The sequence below is a fragment of the Struthio camelus genome, chromosome 3, assembly GCF_040807025.1.
Source record: "Struthio camelus isolate bStrCam1 chromosome 3, bStrCam1.hap1, whole genome shotgun sequence".
Classification (NCBI taxonomy): Eukaryota; Metazoa; Chordata; class Aves; order Struthioniformes; family Struthionidae; genus Struthio; species Struthio camelus.
In genome coordinates, this window is record NC_090944.1 from 128,155,425 (window position 1) to 128,171,920 (window position 16,496).

A 16,496-nucleotide genomic window follows, 5' to 3' on the forward strand; every position below is an offset into this window, starting at 1 on the left:
ACAAGCATCCAGGCAATTATTCCTACTCAATATCTGTGCAAATACGGAAACAATAAGCCCCAATACTTTATCCCACAACACCTGTGACATGGGAGGCAACATTTGTTCACTCTTTAGGGAGAAGTGACTTCGTTAAGAGAAGCTGTATAACCATATCACCGATCCTTAAATAGATGCTAGATACGTGTCATAGCAATACCCAGAGACAAAGAACGATGAAAGAGCATAATCAGGGCCATGAGGTCATCAGCCTTATGACTCACGGGTCCCTGATATCAAGTTTTGTGCCTAGATCAAGCCTTTCCATTTAATATGTGGACAGACTACTGCAACAGCTGTTAAAACAATTTAAAAAACACCTGTTCTATGTGTTCCTTAAGGAAGTACTCACCTTCCCAACAAGGGCTGGAATATTCATAGAGTTAGTTGCAAAGCCCATACCAAAGACCATGGCATCTTCCACACCAAGGAACCTGGCCACAAGTTTCTCCAGTTCTATATGCTTGTCCAGGGTGCCTGCAGAAATAAGCACAGGCAATCTTAAATCTCATTAACATGTGAAAGTTATTAATTCTAAGACCACAAAACATATGAAAGAACAAGCCAGAAGTGTGCCATTAAATTAGACAGATTTTTTAGATCTGATGAAGCTTTTGCTCTGTGGGATAAACTGGAAAAACGGAAGGATGCAAACCAGCTATAATCAATGATAACAAATACTGCTGTTGTTAAGGTAGCAAAGCAGTTTCTGTGACAGTTTTCTTTTCACACGATACCAATTTTTGATCTGGTTTATCCTGAAGATTCATTTTTGTTTGTTTGTGTGTTTTTCCTAGCATGGAAAATATACCTCCTTTTTATAGGAAATTTGGAACAAACACCTTTGATGTTCTTGAGTTCTTTCTGGATGAGAGAGAGCAAAAAACAAGAAAAAACCCACATTTTTCCTTGGGTGCTTCTGTGTGTATGTGTAAAAAATCCTTAATTATATTTTTATATGGATAGACAAATTAAAGTTTTCTCCATCTGTTTCTGCTTCAGAAGTCAAAAGCTATGCTGCTTCTAATAAGTGATGATAACTCTCTTTTCTCCCCCTTAGTAGCCAAACATAAATGCTAAGACAACACTAGAGAGGCTAGTCTTATCTAGTAATAATAAGGTATCCAATAGTAAGATATTTATCTAATGATACCTATCTTATCTAATAGTAAAACCTGCAGGCTTCAAACCAATAAGGTGCTCCAGTTGTCCAAAAACAACAGTATCTTTCCCCAGCAGCTTACAACTGAATACAGCCAAAATACAGAAGAGAACAAAGAAAAGGATGGTGTTAAGAGGATGAGTTAACAAATAACTTTGAACAGTAATGAATCATCTCAACTTGCCAACTGTCTAGTCTTCGGTTGCCTGGCTGTGCATTGGAGGTACCAAGGCAGTAGGAACTCTTACAGGATGATCTGTGGGGAAGAGAGCGGCCAGCGAATTCTGACAGGGCATTTCCCCTAGGAACAGGGCTGTGAGCAAGAAATAGAAGAAAAATTCAGATAGTCAGATAGTGAACATCTCACCGCACTTGGCAGGCAGGAATTGATGTCACAATAAAATAGGTAAAGTGAATTAGTGAAAGGCATTATGATTGATGGGAATAAGAAATCTGTTTGTTGTGGTGGACAAAGGACGGAAGAACGGAGGGAAAGCAGAAGCTTGGCTAGGCTGTCTTGACAAGAGCGATGAGTCAGAAAGGTGATCTTACCTTCCTCATGGAGGGAGGCTCACTAAAAGCAAATTCAAGTCAAAACGGCAGCAGTATGATTTCAGCAACAACACTAACTCAGCTGGTTGCAGTGAGGTAGCATTTTGTTACTTTTGTTCTCATTAAATACAGAAAGTAGTTTGTAAGAATAGCATTCATTTGGAAATAGAACATGAAGAATATCACCCAGGCAGGCAACTCTCCAATAGCCAGGGAGACAAGGAGCAAGGATCACCTGGCTACTGAAAGAACATGGATTACATGGACATTGGAGAACAGTGATGCAGTGATTTTGCCCAGAGGCTCCGCTAGACCTGAGCTGACTCCTGCAGAGTTTCATGAGTGTTTCTGCACTACTTACATATATCTTGAATTCTGCAACTCAGCATATCACATTAGCTACAACAAGCACATTGAGTTGGGTTGTCTCTGGTTCTATGCTCCTGCTAAGAGCACCTCCTGATGTGTTAGGTAACTCCACTGCTGGCGTGGAGTTAAACTGCTTTTTGGGGTTGCATCATATATTTTCTTGTTTTAAAAATCAGGAGATCTTGACTTGCTACAGATTATTCTATTCAGGCATCTATCTTAGATGAACCAGAAAGGAACGGCACACTTTCAACTTTTTTTATTGATTTTGTGGTGGTGAAGGATTAAACATTACAAAAGTAACCTATTCCTATTTATTAACTGTGAATATAGATACAGATATTATTGCATATCACTATTGCCCACAAATCCTGGACTAAAGATTAGAGCCAATGAAGTTTGGGTTTGCAAAACTGAAACCCACTGAAACCCGAATGACAAGGATTTGCAAAATCAGCCTTAGCTTTCAATTACTCTAATTATAATGGTAGCATTGTAGGTGGTAGGTGAGGTTTGGTAGGAGTGATATGATACACATCAGTTATTAACAGTGGGAGGCTAGTTACAGCCATAAACACTGGGAAAAGTAGAGCTGATGAAGCATACAGGCTTTCATTTCCACAAGTTTAAAGTAAAAGGGGTATTTATTTAATAAGTTATGGAATTATTTAACCATTTCAGAAGATTTTTCCAGCATGGGAGGCTCCTTAGCCACCATATAAGTTGTACCAATTATGTCACTTCTTTCCACTGGGGGAAGCAAGAAGAAGGATATGGTCTGGAGGAATGAGGTTCTTCCACTAGTATTTCTTGGTGGTCACAAAGACCACCCCAACAAGCACAAAGAGCACTACCAGACTGATGTGAATCTGATCCAAAGGAACTTCCACAGGCACAAGCTGCTACATCTCAAGCCACACAAGAAAGAGCAATTACACTGGTCTTCATTAAACACACTCTCAGCAGTGTTAACTCATTTTATTCTGACCCTGAAAATGTTCTGTGTTTTGATGGATTCAGACCGGCATCGTGATCTGCTAAATACAGAAGCGATTTGCTAGGTCTATTATTATTAATAAAGAGTTACACTGTATACACAGATATACTGTATGCACAGATATAGACATTAGAATCTGTTTTGATTCTTATGTTTATTGCAGCTTGGTCTGACCTGAGAAGTCGGTATACAACTAAAATACGACTAAATAACGTATGCCACCTTACTACGAAAGATTTGAGAGAAAGCCACCTGTACCTGTAAGAAACCAAGAGGAAATAGTTTCTTTCAAAAGTCATTCTCTCCCTGTCAAACAGTTGCATGCAATAGAAGATAGCAGGTGTCACGGAAAGTAAAATCAAAGAACTTTATCAAAACGGGGGACTTTCACAATGGTAGCCTACTCCACAGTTTCCCTCCCTTTGAAGAGCAAAGCCCCTTCGGAATCTGGTGACCCAGTTCCCTCTCTAAGCTTGTCTCTGTACTCTGGGGACAGGAAACACGAAGTACGTTTTGTTATGGCAGGCTTTTATAGACTTACTCCATGCTCTGGGACTAGAAATCACTGTCAGCCTACCAGACACAAGGCTCGGAAGTTCACTTCCCATGAACAAACAATGTATTATTTAGCTTTGACACTTCTTTCAGCTCAGACAACATGGTTTATGCCACTGGTTAGTCTGTCCAATATAGCTCCAGGACAAGCTTTCAGGTTTTTATGTGCTAATGGTATACAGTGGCTAAACAGCCAACATGGGAAGCAGTATCTTTTAATATCATTTTTTATTTGTCATTTTAAAACCTAGGAAAGGTAGGAAAATATCTGTTTACTTCAAGTTAAACAAAAGCTAGATTAGTAAACTGATGCAAGTAACAAGCCTTCGAGTGAAATATGACTCACTTAAAGGATTCCCATTGGCTTTTGCATCCCCATAAAAGTCATTTCCACATATGAAGAGCAACTGTGAATCTTAGGGATCACCAGTATGAATCACCAATGTGAAAAAGAACTACTACCCTGTGAAAATGATGGCTTGTCAGAGGTATCTTGAGCTGCGTAGTCAACAAAACAAAACACCACCTAAGCTTCCCTGCCACATTTGAAACAAGGTCATAAACTGAGGCCTCCATCTGGTAAGATATTTGTCAGAGATGAAAAAAGAACGTTACTGAAGCACATACACACTTTTACAACTGAAAGATTAAATGGATTATTATTAGAAGTAGAAAGAAATAGAACATGTAGAAAGTGTATTATTTATTTACACTGTTCTACAAGAGCAGATGATCCAGACAGTATCACTGTCCCACAGAGGCCAGTACAGGAGTGAAGCCTAAACTTGTAGAATGATACACGCTGATGAGAGTAGGAGAGAAGCACAACGGGTAGTATGTAGTTGCCTCGTTTTACCCTGCACGTGTATCAGAAAGCCCCAAAAGAAGTGGGTTCCAAGGAAGCATTTGAAAGAAGGGAAATGTTGACATTTTCTTCATATTGATGTCAGATGATAAGGTTTTCATACCACAAAGGTACTGCAGGTGTCATAGATACAATAATGTACTTGTAACAGTAACTGAATCTCTGGATCTCAGAAAGGAGTAGATTCATTTTAACAAAAATTTTGAAGTTTCCTTCTTCCAGTTTTGTTTGCCTTTTTTCCTTTATAAAAAAAAACAACGTGGCTAATATTTACGGTTGAAGTCCAGCCTCTTCAGTGCCAGAGACTGGATGACAGTGTCTTAAGTTTCTAAGTATCTTCAGGTGCATAGGTAACTGTATATACTGTAGATTTTGGGTTTTAAACAGATCACACAACCCTTAGTTACTCCTGGTGCCTTCCATTCCACCTGCCAGGAGTTGGACTGTCCAGAGCTTAACTGTGCTTTGCAGAGCATACTTTTGCAATGGTGAAATACCAGAGACAAATCTGACTCTTTGACAATGAACTGGATCAGTTATTCATGAAAGGGCAGGCAAAAAAGGAAAATTATGTTAGTGGGAGATGAGAAAGAAGGAAAATTCCTCTAGTCAATCGTTTCCCAATAGTTTCCTATAGTTAATCTATCCTATAGGAAACTAGCCAAGATTATGAAACATATATCTAACTTTCACTTATGCAGCTGTATTGTTCTCTAAGCTCATACTTGGAAACTGTAAATTATGGGAACTTTAGTTCCTTATAGCTGCCTGATAACTGAGGAATGACCCATTTATTTCTGTGTTTGTACAGTAGTGTGTACAGATCGGGCTCTGCTCCTCATTAAAGCTTTCAAGCGGTATAAAACTAAAACCAGCCAAACAACCTTTTTTTACCTTCCTGAATCTGCTGATAGAAATTCATATCAGACCTTAAAAAAACAAAGGGGATGGAACTGCTTCTGTAATTTAAATGCTGGCACAGGTTTTCAGATTTGCTTTTTGGAAATCAGATAACCAAATATCAAAATCCCTAAACAAACAAAAAAGCCATACAGCTGAGCGTAAGGTAGGCATTACACTGTACATTCCTAACCATGCCCTCCAAAATGAGTCACCTTGCAAGTGCTCTGTGCAGGCTCCATCTTGTCTTTTAGTCCAAGGCATAATCACTGGAGAAGGATTTCAAAAAGGCAGGAATCCTGCTTGGCTGCTTGAACAGCACTAATGATACATTTGCTCCTGTTACTCACGTATATCATCTCCATAAGGAATACTGGGGAGTTAGATAAATAGAGCACTGGAACTACCAGCTGCTTGTGTGACACCCCTGTCCCTGCCCTAGCACTAAGCCTGGGAGTGTGTGGGGCATGATAATCTGCTTTATTTCAAAAAGTTTAAAATTGCTATTTTATTATGATCTGCAGTCAGCAAGCAAGAAATAGTTTCAAATAATCGTTGTGCACAATTCTCCATTAATATTTTCAAATCACTTTCCTTAGAAAAAGGTATTTTTGGTTGGTATTTTTACTGTCTATCAGTGATCTCTCCTCTGTATGTGGCCAATGTCCCCTTGAACGAAAGGGAACCAAGTTTTAGCATCTGCAATATTCTTTGCAATGAGTTCCTCGGGTCTGCAAGCCTCCTGTGTGAAAAGTTGCTTCCTGCTGTTTATCTGGAAACCCCCTACCAACTTCCTTCAATGCCCTGTAGTTCTTGTACTGGAAGAGACGATGAACAGCTAGCTAGCCCCTGGCCACTCTTCCATGCCACACAGCATTTTGAAGATTTCTGTATTTTTTCCATTAAAGGTCTTTTCCAGCCTGAAGACAGGCGTTTTGGACAGCTGAAGACTGCTATCTCAGTAGTTCTTCACACAGAAGCTGTTCCAGACCACTGACAGTCCTTGCTGCCCTTCTCTGACATTTTCCAGTTTTGCTAAGTGTTTTTGACCAGAACTGCACAGAGAACCCGAGAGCAAACCATGCCTTATACAGCAGCATACTGATGTTCTATGTTTGGCTTTCTGTTCACTTCCTAAAAATTTCTAATATTTGATTTGCTTTCTCCCACTGAGCAATGAGCTAATGCTTTCATGGAACTACTGCTTACAGTCCTCATGAGGGGTAATGGTTTGCTTGGCCTTTAAAAAGGAAAATATTTTTCTTTCAGATTGAAAGTTCCACAAAAGCCTCAGGAATGTGTCTTAAATGGCATGATTATGCTAAGGAAATGATTTATTATGATTTTAATTTAAAAAGAGCATAGAATTAAAAAAGGAGAGAAATGCCTAAAATCTTGTCATGGAGAACAAGTCTAGAAAGACCATTCACTATTTTTATCAGGTTCTTATGCTTCTGTACTTAAACAGGAATGTTTATTAATGTGGCATGTGCATTATTATTTTAGAAACAGCAGGAGCAGGGCTTCTCAGTTCACACTGCGATTGGTTTCTGAACTGTATTTGCATAGACTTCTTCTGGGAACCCAGAACTGTACGTTTAGAAAGTTTAACTTCAATAAATTTATTTAATAAAATATAGGTTTGTAAATATTTAAAAAACCATGTTAAAACTTTCCTATTAACTTATTCTGGTAGCAAACCACCTGCAACAACTTTCTGATTTGAGAGCAGTCTGTACCTACTCTGTAGTCTGCACAGTCATAAAAGGAACAGTTTAGGCAGAAGACAGGAGAGGACAGTTTACTAGCATATATTCTTTTAAACATCAGTCCTGTTCATTTTATTTGTTTCTCCTTTGTCTTCCCCTCTTCTCAAAGAATAAGAATGATCTTTCTCATAAAGAGAGACCTGTCACTGCTTTGACAGACATCTTGGTAAGCAAAGTCGTGAAGATGCCAGGCACCTAGGCAGAACAGTACTTTTCAAGTCAATTAGCTGAAAATTATACATATATTCAAGTGCTCTCTTGGATTAGAACCCCATAGGCAATTTATAACCTTGGCTACCATTATTCAGTGTATTTATACTTCAAACCACTTTAGCTCAAACACACGATAACAACAACAATTTTGAAATGTTGTCTGTCCAGGAAAAATAGCTTTCTGTTCAATTTTTCTACGATTAGGATGGCAAATGATAATTAAAAAAAAAAAAACCTTTCATATAACAGACCCTTCCCTATCTCTACCTTAAAAGTATATGTATATACTTTTATCTCAGATACATGAATAGTCAGAATTCTGCAAATCTGCTCGAGTGCTAACTAAAATAGAGCTGAAGCAGCACAAGTAGGAAAGAAACAGGAAAAATAAAAGAGAGTATACACACTGCTAATGGGAAGCTATTTTCTTTGGGTTGCTTATACAGTTCGTGGAGGGAGAGAGCCTCCTGCAGAGCTAAGGCCTTACTTCATTGCTCAGAATTGCTCTCTGAAGTGACTTTTCTTCCCCCCAACCACACACCCAGCGAAGCTCCCAGCTCAGGCTCTCTCTTAGCTGCCTAGCAAAGTGGTTTGACTGCTCCTCTACATGATCTAAGCCAATTCTTGCCACCTTGCCTCCCTATTTTCATAGATCCTGATAGGTCCTGTCTGCTCACTGAAAGTCACGCCGTAGAAGGCTGTACTTTGTACAGTAAAATATGCATGATGAAGTTGAATCAAAAAAGCAACCTTCTTTGTAAAAAATAGTCTGAATGAAGTTCAAGAGGCTTTTTCTTGTGAATACGGTTATGTACAAACATAAATCTTTGCACAATCTATCCTAAATTATCAGCCAAGATAGCTTCAGGAGTACTGCACAGGAGCTCAGATAAAGAGAAAGTCGTCGAAATCTATACAATGTGGCTCACGTAACAGACTGAATGGAGGTAACTAATTCGATTTTTTAATATTTGAAGAACAGGATCAATCTTTTCATAGGGTTTTCTTGATAGTAACCCAGACTCTTATAAGTCTTCAAAACAAAAATGTTACATGCAAAAGAGAAAGAATGAAGAACATGGCAAATTTTCTAAAGTACCACAAATAACCCAAAACATTCTCAGATGAAACAGAATTCAAGAGAAAAAGACCCAGAGAAGAGAAATACTCCTTGAATACCTTAGGTCCCTAGTAATGGTGACCAATTTCAAGCACGCAATTCAGGTGAAACAACATATTGCAATCACTAGATGGGTCACCTACAAAAGGAAAGTAGGATCAATCTAAAAACCCTCTCTGAGGGTTTGCATTACTTTTTGTGACTGCACATGACACTTACAATAACCACCCCCAATAAAATATGGCATTTTTTCCATAAATTCCCTGCAGGAAGAAGTTTGGTTTCAGAGAAACAAAATGAAAGTTTACATACTGCTGGGTAACAGGCTTCCAGTTTTTCCCCATCAGACGGGAAACAAAATTATCCAGAGCCTTCTAGATCAGCAGGCTATAGAGCATTCTTTTAGTTGTTTTCAATGGAAAATAAGTAAAGAAAGCAAATTTTGCTTTATTTTTTGTTTTTAAGAACTGATACTTTTCTACAGACGATGCAAATTTTGTGAAAGAGAATTTTTATTAGATGAATAATTTTTAATAGGCTCTTAAGGCATGTAGATCAATCAGTCAGAAGCTATTTAATTTTTGCTCTAACACTCCCTGCTGGTCAGACTGCATGAAGGAGCCATTAGATTCTCAGAAAGATGTGGCCAATGACAATAACTCACAGGAGACAACAGACAGCAGATACCCAAGAACAATTCTGGAGTCTCACAAGCTGTGGTGCTCAAAGCTGAACAATAACACTGAGTCAAAACGAGTGCTTAAAAGCCCCCAAGTTCTCTGTGTTATCATCACCAATAAAAGGTAGAACTGGACGCAAATAGCATCTCTCCACTTGAGTGTCATGTTACTCAGGTTCATAATAAAAATTCCTGAAGATAAACACCTCCTCTGCCAGTTTGGGAAGGAGAGTGCTTTAGGACAGCAACATGCTTGAGTTATTGATATATCCCAAATAATCAAAGAGCCTGATCTTAAAAAAGAGCACAAAATTAAAAGGTACTGGAGACTACTGAAAAACCCATCAATCCCAAGGCCTGTGAGAAGACAGACCTTTGAATCTCCCACTGCTCATCTTGCAGGATCAAGAATGCTGTAGTAATGATTGCAATGTTTAAGAAAGAGCCAATTCTCCAAGATACATTCAACATCATCTGTTTAGTTAAATCTGTAAAAATCTGTCTGAGTCTGTAAATCTCCATTACAGACTAGATATAAATAGTCAGAAAAATTTGAAAGGAAAGGAATGAAATAGTGACTAAATTTTCTATTTTGCTTAAGCTCTTGCTAAAAGAATTTTTTTTTCAAAATCTTTATGATAGTTGCAGGGAAAACCTAGCCATTTTGGCAGTAAAGCACACAAATTGTAAGCTGAAGGGTTTCTTTCTGAGTAACCACTGATACTTTATAGTAAAGAAAAATAGCCTTCTATTTGGATGTTGGAGCAGAGCTGTTGAAAATGAATATGCCACTGACAAAACAGATGAAAAGTAATCAACTAGAAAAGTTATAGGCTTCTATTAATTTTTTTTTTTTGTCATGATAGTTCCAAAGAAAATAAAAGCTAAAGGGAAAAAAATTGCATTTCTATGGCTGGAAGATGTTTTCACCAAAATGCAAACTGATTGTGCTATCAGGAATGCATCGTTATAGTCACATTTAATATTAGTTCAGTAAAATGCTTTGTATAAAAATATAGGAGTGAAGATAATACTACACGTAGCCTACACACCTAAGAAACAGTCAATTCACAGAGGACATATTAAACAAAAAGTCAGCCAGAGCCTTCTTGAATCCTCTTCTTTACAGGCACACTGGAAATTTCTGTTTAGTGTCCATGCATGTCTCATAAAACATTACAATATAATCTCAGAACACAATAAAAAAATCAGGTATGTAAAACCTCATTTTACTAATCAGTACTCTGCATGTGGTAACTCAATAAAAATCTGTGATGCAATTAAATTTGCCCCAGAACAGTTCCTCTTGAAGACTCGATGTTTAGTTTACTTCTTCTAAAAATAACCCTGTTACTGCTACCATTAAATATCCAAGACCACTATATGATACATTCGCTTTTTGCTTTTACAAAACTCAATGATATTTTGTCCTTTTTAAAAAATCCTATGTGATAAGGAATGAAATTAAGCATCACTTTTAGTAGCCAATCAAGTAATTGTTGCTGCAACTAAAATTCTCTAAAGTATCCAGTTCTTTCAAGATATCTGTATGAAAAAAGCATTTAATTACAGAAACTTTGGTGACCATCTAGCTGTTTACTCTACTTACCCATTTCTTGTCTGGTACTGCAGATTCCTGTCCCATATTTTTGTAACTCTTTGGTCACAGTTTTCAATGCATTAGCATCCTTTTCTGCAAAGCCGAGGTAGTTATAAGAACCCATATTGATTACATTCTTGATAGTCCTTCCTGTAAACCTATAATTAAAGTAAATTTTAAAGAATGGTTCAACCCTCCCTCCCATCCCAAACAAAACCAAAAGACAAAACAAATTAAAATTTGCCAATCAATTTTGTTCCACTGTTGGATTCCTATTTGGGAATTTAGAACTCTCATCCTTTAACATCCTAAAAGTTTTTCCAGTGGCTTTCTATTTTTCCTGACTAAATACTGCATCCTGCTCAGAATGTTTTCCAGATTCCAGGCTGTAGATGGCAATATACTAACATTGAGTGAAATGGTGCCTTTATGGGTTTTTTAACAAAACACCTCGGACTTCTTATAAGGAACTTACAAGCACTATTCATTCAAGTGGCTTGTCAACAACTTCCACAAAGTTATCAATATGCTAGAGTTGTCACAGAAAAAAAATATTAAACATTAGGAAAATGGGGCGGGAAACATTATGATACGTTCTCAATGAGCCAAAACCCACTGTTAACATAGCCAACCTACACACTTTGTGGTGAACGTCCTTATCTATTTAGCTCAGTAACAGCTGGAATGCACAGAAATGTGCAGGTTGTAAACCGCCCAAAACTCAGCTCAAAGATTCCCTACGTAAACCAGAAGCCATGTTTACACAATGCAAGAAATTACAACTTAAATCCTAACAAAGGGGTACAACGAAGTTAGTTGTAATATTCTGACTTAAGGTCTGTTACTACAGATGAAGTACAAATACTGTTACTTGTGCTGGTACAGCCAATTAAAGCCCGTTTGTGACAGAGTTTAGTCCCTTTCATACTGCATTGCCAAGCAATATTCAGAAGAACGGGAACAGGTTGTCGGCACTATACCGATTTCAGCACAAATATGCTGATGTATGATGTTATAGAGCTGAGGAGCTCTCTAACAGGGGCTAAATGCAGCTTTCTGTGCATTGCAGATGTACCAGAAGTTGCATTTATGAAGCTGACACCTGCAGATAGTAAGCAGACTCACCTAAATGTCCAGTTGTAGTCATCTGTAACACGTTCCATGAGGTCAAACTGTGGCCCTGGGACACTGCAAATTGGACGATTCCAGTTATCACGTATTCTCATATAGAGGTTTCTGGTGTAAAAGTTCTCAAAATCTTGATAAAGTGGCACAAAATCCTGGTTTGAAAACAGGCACAGGGTTATGTTGCTAGGAAAATATCTGTTTATGTACCCAGCTTATTCCCATTAAAAAGGAAAAGCTTATTCATTAGTAAACAGAGGGTTATAACAGCCACATGTTCCTATGTCACATACAGCTCTGATCCAGAAAATGTCTTACTTTAATTCCCTCAAAATATTGTTTTGTTTTTTTTTTATGGTCAACAAGTTGGACTAATTCTCCAATCCAAACTTTGTAAAGCTGGAATGGAAGAAGTCATGATGCTTTCACTTGGAGAAACCAAATGTTTCAGATAAAGTGTTTTGCTACGTGCAGAGCAGACTGCAAAACTGGGATAAACAACTCATCACAATTCATTAAGTACTGTATTCATTAGACTCAAGCTAATCCAGCGTAATCGGTCTGGGCATTTTCGCCCTTGATCAGATGTGCAAACAGCCAGTTAACACACAAATGCATTTTGAAGGCAAAGAGTTTGTATCTATGGATTTTACTTGGAATTTAAATGAAAAGAAAGGAACAGAAAGAAAACAAAGTTTTATATAATACAGCAGTATATCCATACTAGTCACTGGACACAAGAAGCTGATAAAACAACACAGCACGTAGTTATATATGTGGGAGACAGGAGAATTAACTGAGCATGTAACGCATGGGGGGTGGTAAAAAGATGTAACCAGCACGTCTGGAATTATAATAGTTCACAAATTCAGGAAGTGAACTAAAAAGGTTAGTCCGTGGGAATGAGAATAAAGCCTTTGCACCATGATACTTGATCAGGCAGTGCATGCATCTTTGAAAAGCCAAAGCAGGAAACGCTATTTCAGGAATTTTAACTGTAAAAGGAACAGTAATACTATTCACACTTTTCCTCCATTATGCCACGTTTTATTGTAAATAATAGCCCAAACTGTAGAGAGGAAAGAGGAGCAATAAAAAATCTAAACAAAGTTGGAAGGAGACTAAACTTGCTGAGGTGCAACTTTCATTTAGGACTATGTGGGGTGCTAAAATTTCTAGGTCTGAACTCGAAAGAATTTAGGCTACGTTAGGTTTGTGCAAAGACAATGATTCCTGAGTGCTCTGCAACCAGTAGTTCAGCAAATGCAAGTCAGCAATTATCAAAACATTAGCTCTGCCTATGGCTATGAAGGACAAGGTAAGACAAGCAGTTGGGACAGAGGAAGTCCAGGGTTTAAGAGCTTTGGAGGGGTGCTATATTTAATGCTACGGAGTTTCAGAGCTTTCTTTCTCTGTGGAATGACATAAGAGACAGATTTGATTCTGCTGAGAGTATTCTGACACTCTTATGAATGACATCTTTCAGGCATGCTGACTGTGAAAAGATGATTTTCTATATATACATATGTTTACATACATGTGCAATTAACTATACCGCAGTATGCGACTCCTTTCATCCCTGTGAAATAATCTTTTCTATGATGAGAGCTGTCTGCCTTGTTACTTTGCTAAGTTACTGTATATAGTTTGCAAGCAGGGGAAAACTCAGCTGTAGGTATGTAGCATCTTTTCCATACATACTTTTTGTTGTTCTCTCTCTGCAGCAATGTTGCATTTTTCTAGTCCCCAGGCTCTCATAAAATCTCGCAGGTAGCCAAATATTGTTCCCACTCCAAAACCCACGAAAGTAAGAACAGCAACATACAATGGTGCCTGTTCAAAGTGCTCGGTAAATGGTTTTTTGTAGAGACTTCCATTTGATACTCCGTTCTTCTGAAAATACAGAACAGAAACTTGTGGTTAAAACACTTAATCTGGTCAAAGCTCATACCAAAACCTTAGACCCTGAGGCAAATATTTTCTTCTAATATGCCACAGATTAGGAGAGGCGTTTAGACCTCACAATATACCAGCAGATGCAACCTATCCTTGAAAAGGAAGACCTCTAAAACTTTAGATGCTACCGACCACTCCATATGTCTTCATTTTCTCTCCTCTCTCCACCAATGTCCTCAACTGTAGGTGTCTTCAATACCACTCCCTAATCTATTTTGAAACATTTAATACTTATGAAAGACTGGCAACATATTATTGTGTAATTGGACAACTATTTCACAGGTGATTAAATGGAAACCACAATACTCAGTTCTTGCAAGATAGAGCTATAAAAAGGGAAGGGCGACACTGAAAACTCCCCTACACTGGGCCTGACTCTGCTTCTAAAAGCCTTGTGTAATCCACTGCAGCAGCTAACCTATACACAGCAAACCCTGTCTAAAATAGGGCACCTTTACCATGATGTTCTTTAGATCTGAGGAAGAATCCAAAACAGCTATGATCCTAGCTTTCTGATTCTGCTGCAATTTCATAAACACTTTTACTTATATTTTCAATAATCTCTTCCATACTTCTAAGAGTACGTTAAAAAAAAAAAAAAAAAAAAAGAGGAGATACAGGAGATACAAACACACACACAAGCACACACACAACCCCCTTGTTTGCTGAGGTTAGTTACTCTGTTGTAACTAGCTCTTAAAAATTTACAACTGTGTGTGGACAAAATATTTTGTTTTGAAAATATTCTAAAACTTCACCAAATTAAGGAAGCAAAGTCTTTCAACTGCAAGCGTTTCAGACCAATCTATATTCAGTAGGCTTATCACAATATTCTTTTGAGGAGGGAACTCCCTTATTTCTGCAAAATATGACAGCATTTACTGTTACTTTCCAGTAATGTCCAACCTTCTAACTGAAAAATCAAAAAATCTAATCCAGAAAATAGTATCCTCTGCAAAAAACAAACAAACAAAAAGCCAAAAAAAACCCAACACTCCACCAAACAAACCAAGACACAATTTTTGAGTGGCTTATAAAGTATGTCTACCCATTTATGAAGAAACATCATTAATACATTTCTACCTTTAGGATGCATGAGCTAAAAAGAGTAATTGTCTAGTTATGCAATACAGCAAACTAAAACAGAGCAATCATATTAAGAACAACTGTAAACTCCCTGTACTTGTCAGACCTACATATAATATTATTGATCTTCATACTGCATTAAGCTGCCTTTATCCTGAGAAGAGTTTGATTTCAATTTTAACCTGCCATCTAATTCTAGATTCACAATGTTTTCTTGAAAAAAAAAAAGAAAAAAGTGCTGGACCCAAGAGAGAAGGTAAGGGATTTTGAAGGAAACCCAAAAAGGAAAAAAATCGGGGGTGAACAGAAATACGTTTAGACTCTGGAAAGAAATAGAGAGCTGCAAGGGAGAACAAATACAGAGCTGGCTCTCACTGTGTGAGGATGGACCTTTAAAGCAATTTTACACGTGCACTACTATCTAAAAGTTTGTTGTCCTTTTAGGTTAAACTATTTATTAATGAAAAATGTTTTATGAGGATGGGTTAAACATATAGTCAAGTCATATTTCAGGTGAGCTGCAACAGCTTTGTGTACATGACAAGATAATATAAGTATTTCATCAGGGATTAAGCTAAGTCACATTACCTTACATTTGCCATGGGCTAAGAGCATATTTATGGTCAACTACAGCAAGCTCAGTTGATGCAGGAGTTTGTCAAGCGATGATGATGCGCTAACGAATCTGACCCCAGGGAGAGAATTAGCAGGATGATCCTGTTTATCAATTTTATTAAGAAACACTTTGCTGTTATATATTTTATTTGTCAAGGAACAGGGAAGCTTTGGCTTATATCAGATTCATCTGTTGCAGAAGCGGAGCTCTTTTGTTTGGGCTTTGCTCTGGGTTCAGCTGCTGCTGTTTTATGCAGTCAGTAATGATATATGGACTTACCATGTAATCACTGTTACCTGCTATTAATACAAATGCCTAGTAGAAAACGGCATCAATAATAGTAAAAGCATTAAGAATGCAGAGTCAGACTGTGATCCATATAGCTCATTGATAAATTCCACAGTAGCGCCATAATAACACAGATTGTCACTTGCTGATGTCAAAGGTGCCATTTTCTAAAGCGAAGATTGTCTAGGAATGATGAAAATCAAGTGTCAATTAGAACAAGGCAGGGTGAACAAATCCCCCCTGCCAAACTGATATCTTCTCTAAAAAACAAAGTGAGGAAAACAAACAGCGTTTAATCTAACCCTACAATCACAAAAAGGCAGAGAAAGAGTTATGGGATTGGAATTACCAAAGCAAGTGGACTTGCCACTTCTGGAGACTGGTAACGTGGATGCTTTTGCACAAAACTTTAGATTCAAGTGTCAAGGTAAGGGTGAATGAACATCACGAGGAAGTTCAACAATTTCAGCCAGTCAAAATGGTCTGTGGAAGCATGGTGAACTGCTAATTTATATTATGCTACTGATGGATTCTTACATGTTATCATGAAGTTTTATTTGAAAAGAAAGAGCTGGAGTTGGAGACTGTATATTTAAAGCACCTAG

At 37.8% G+C, this 16,496-nt stretch overlaps 1 protein-coding gene across 5 annotated transcripts in view; it reads right to left on the reverse strand.

Moving 5' to 3' along the window:
• The window catches only part of SPTLC3 (serine palmitoyltransferase long chain base subunit 3), a 117,644-nt gene that overhangs the window by 43,439 nt on the left and 57,709 nt on the right, over positions 1–16,496 (reverse strand). For 3 of the 5 annotated variants that reach the window (XM_068940237.1, XM_068940239.1, XM_068940236.1), the window contains 4 exons: positions 13,647–13,838; positions 11,946–12,100; positions 10,830–10,978; positions 392–516 (listed from right to left, as the gene is read on the reverse strand). In XM_068940237.1, coding sequence (XP_068796338.1) covers positions 392–516; positions 10,830–10,978; positions 11,946–12,100; positions 13,647–13,838 — 621 coding nt within the window. The remainder of the gene's footprint in view (positions 1–391; positions 517–10,829; positions 10,979–11,945; positions 12,101–13,646; positions 13,839–16,496) is intronic. The other 2 variants (XM_068940240.1, XM_068940238.1) reach the window with 1 other exon arrangement.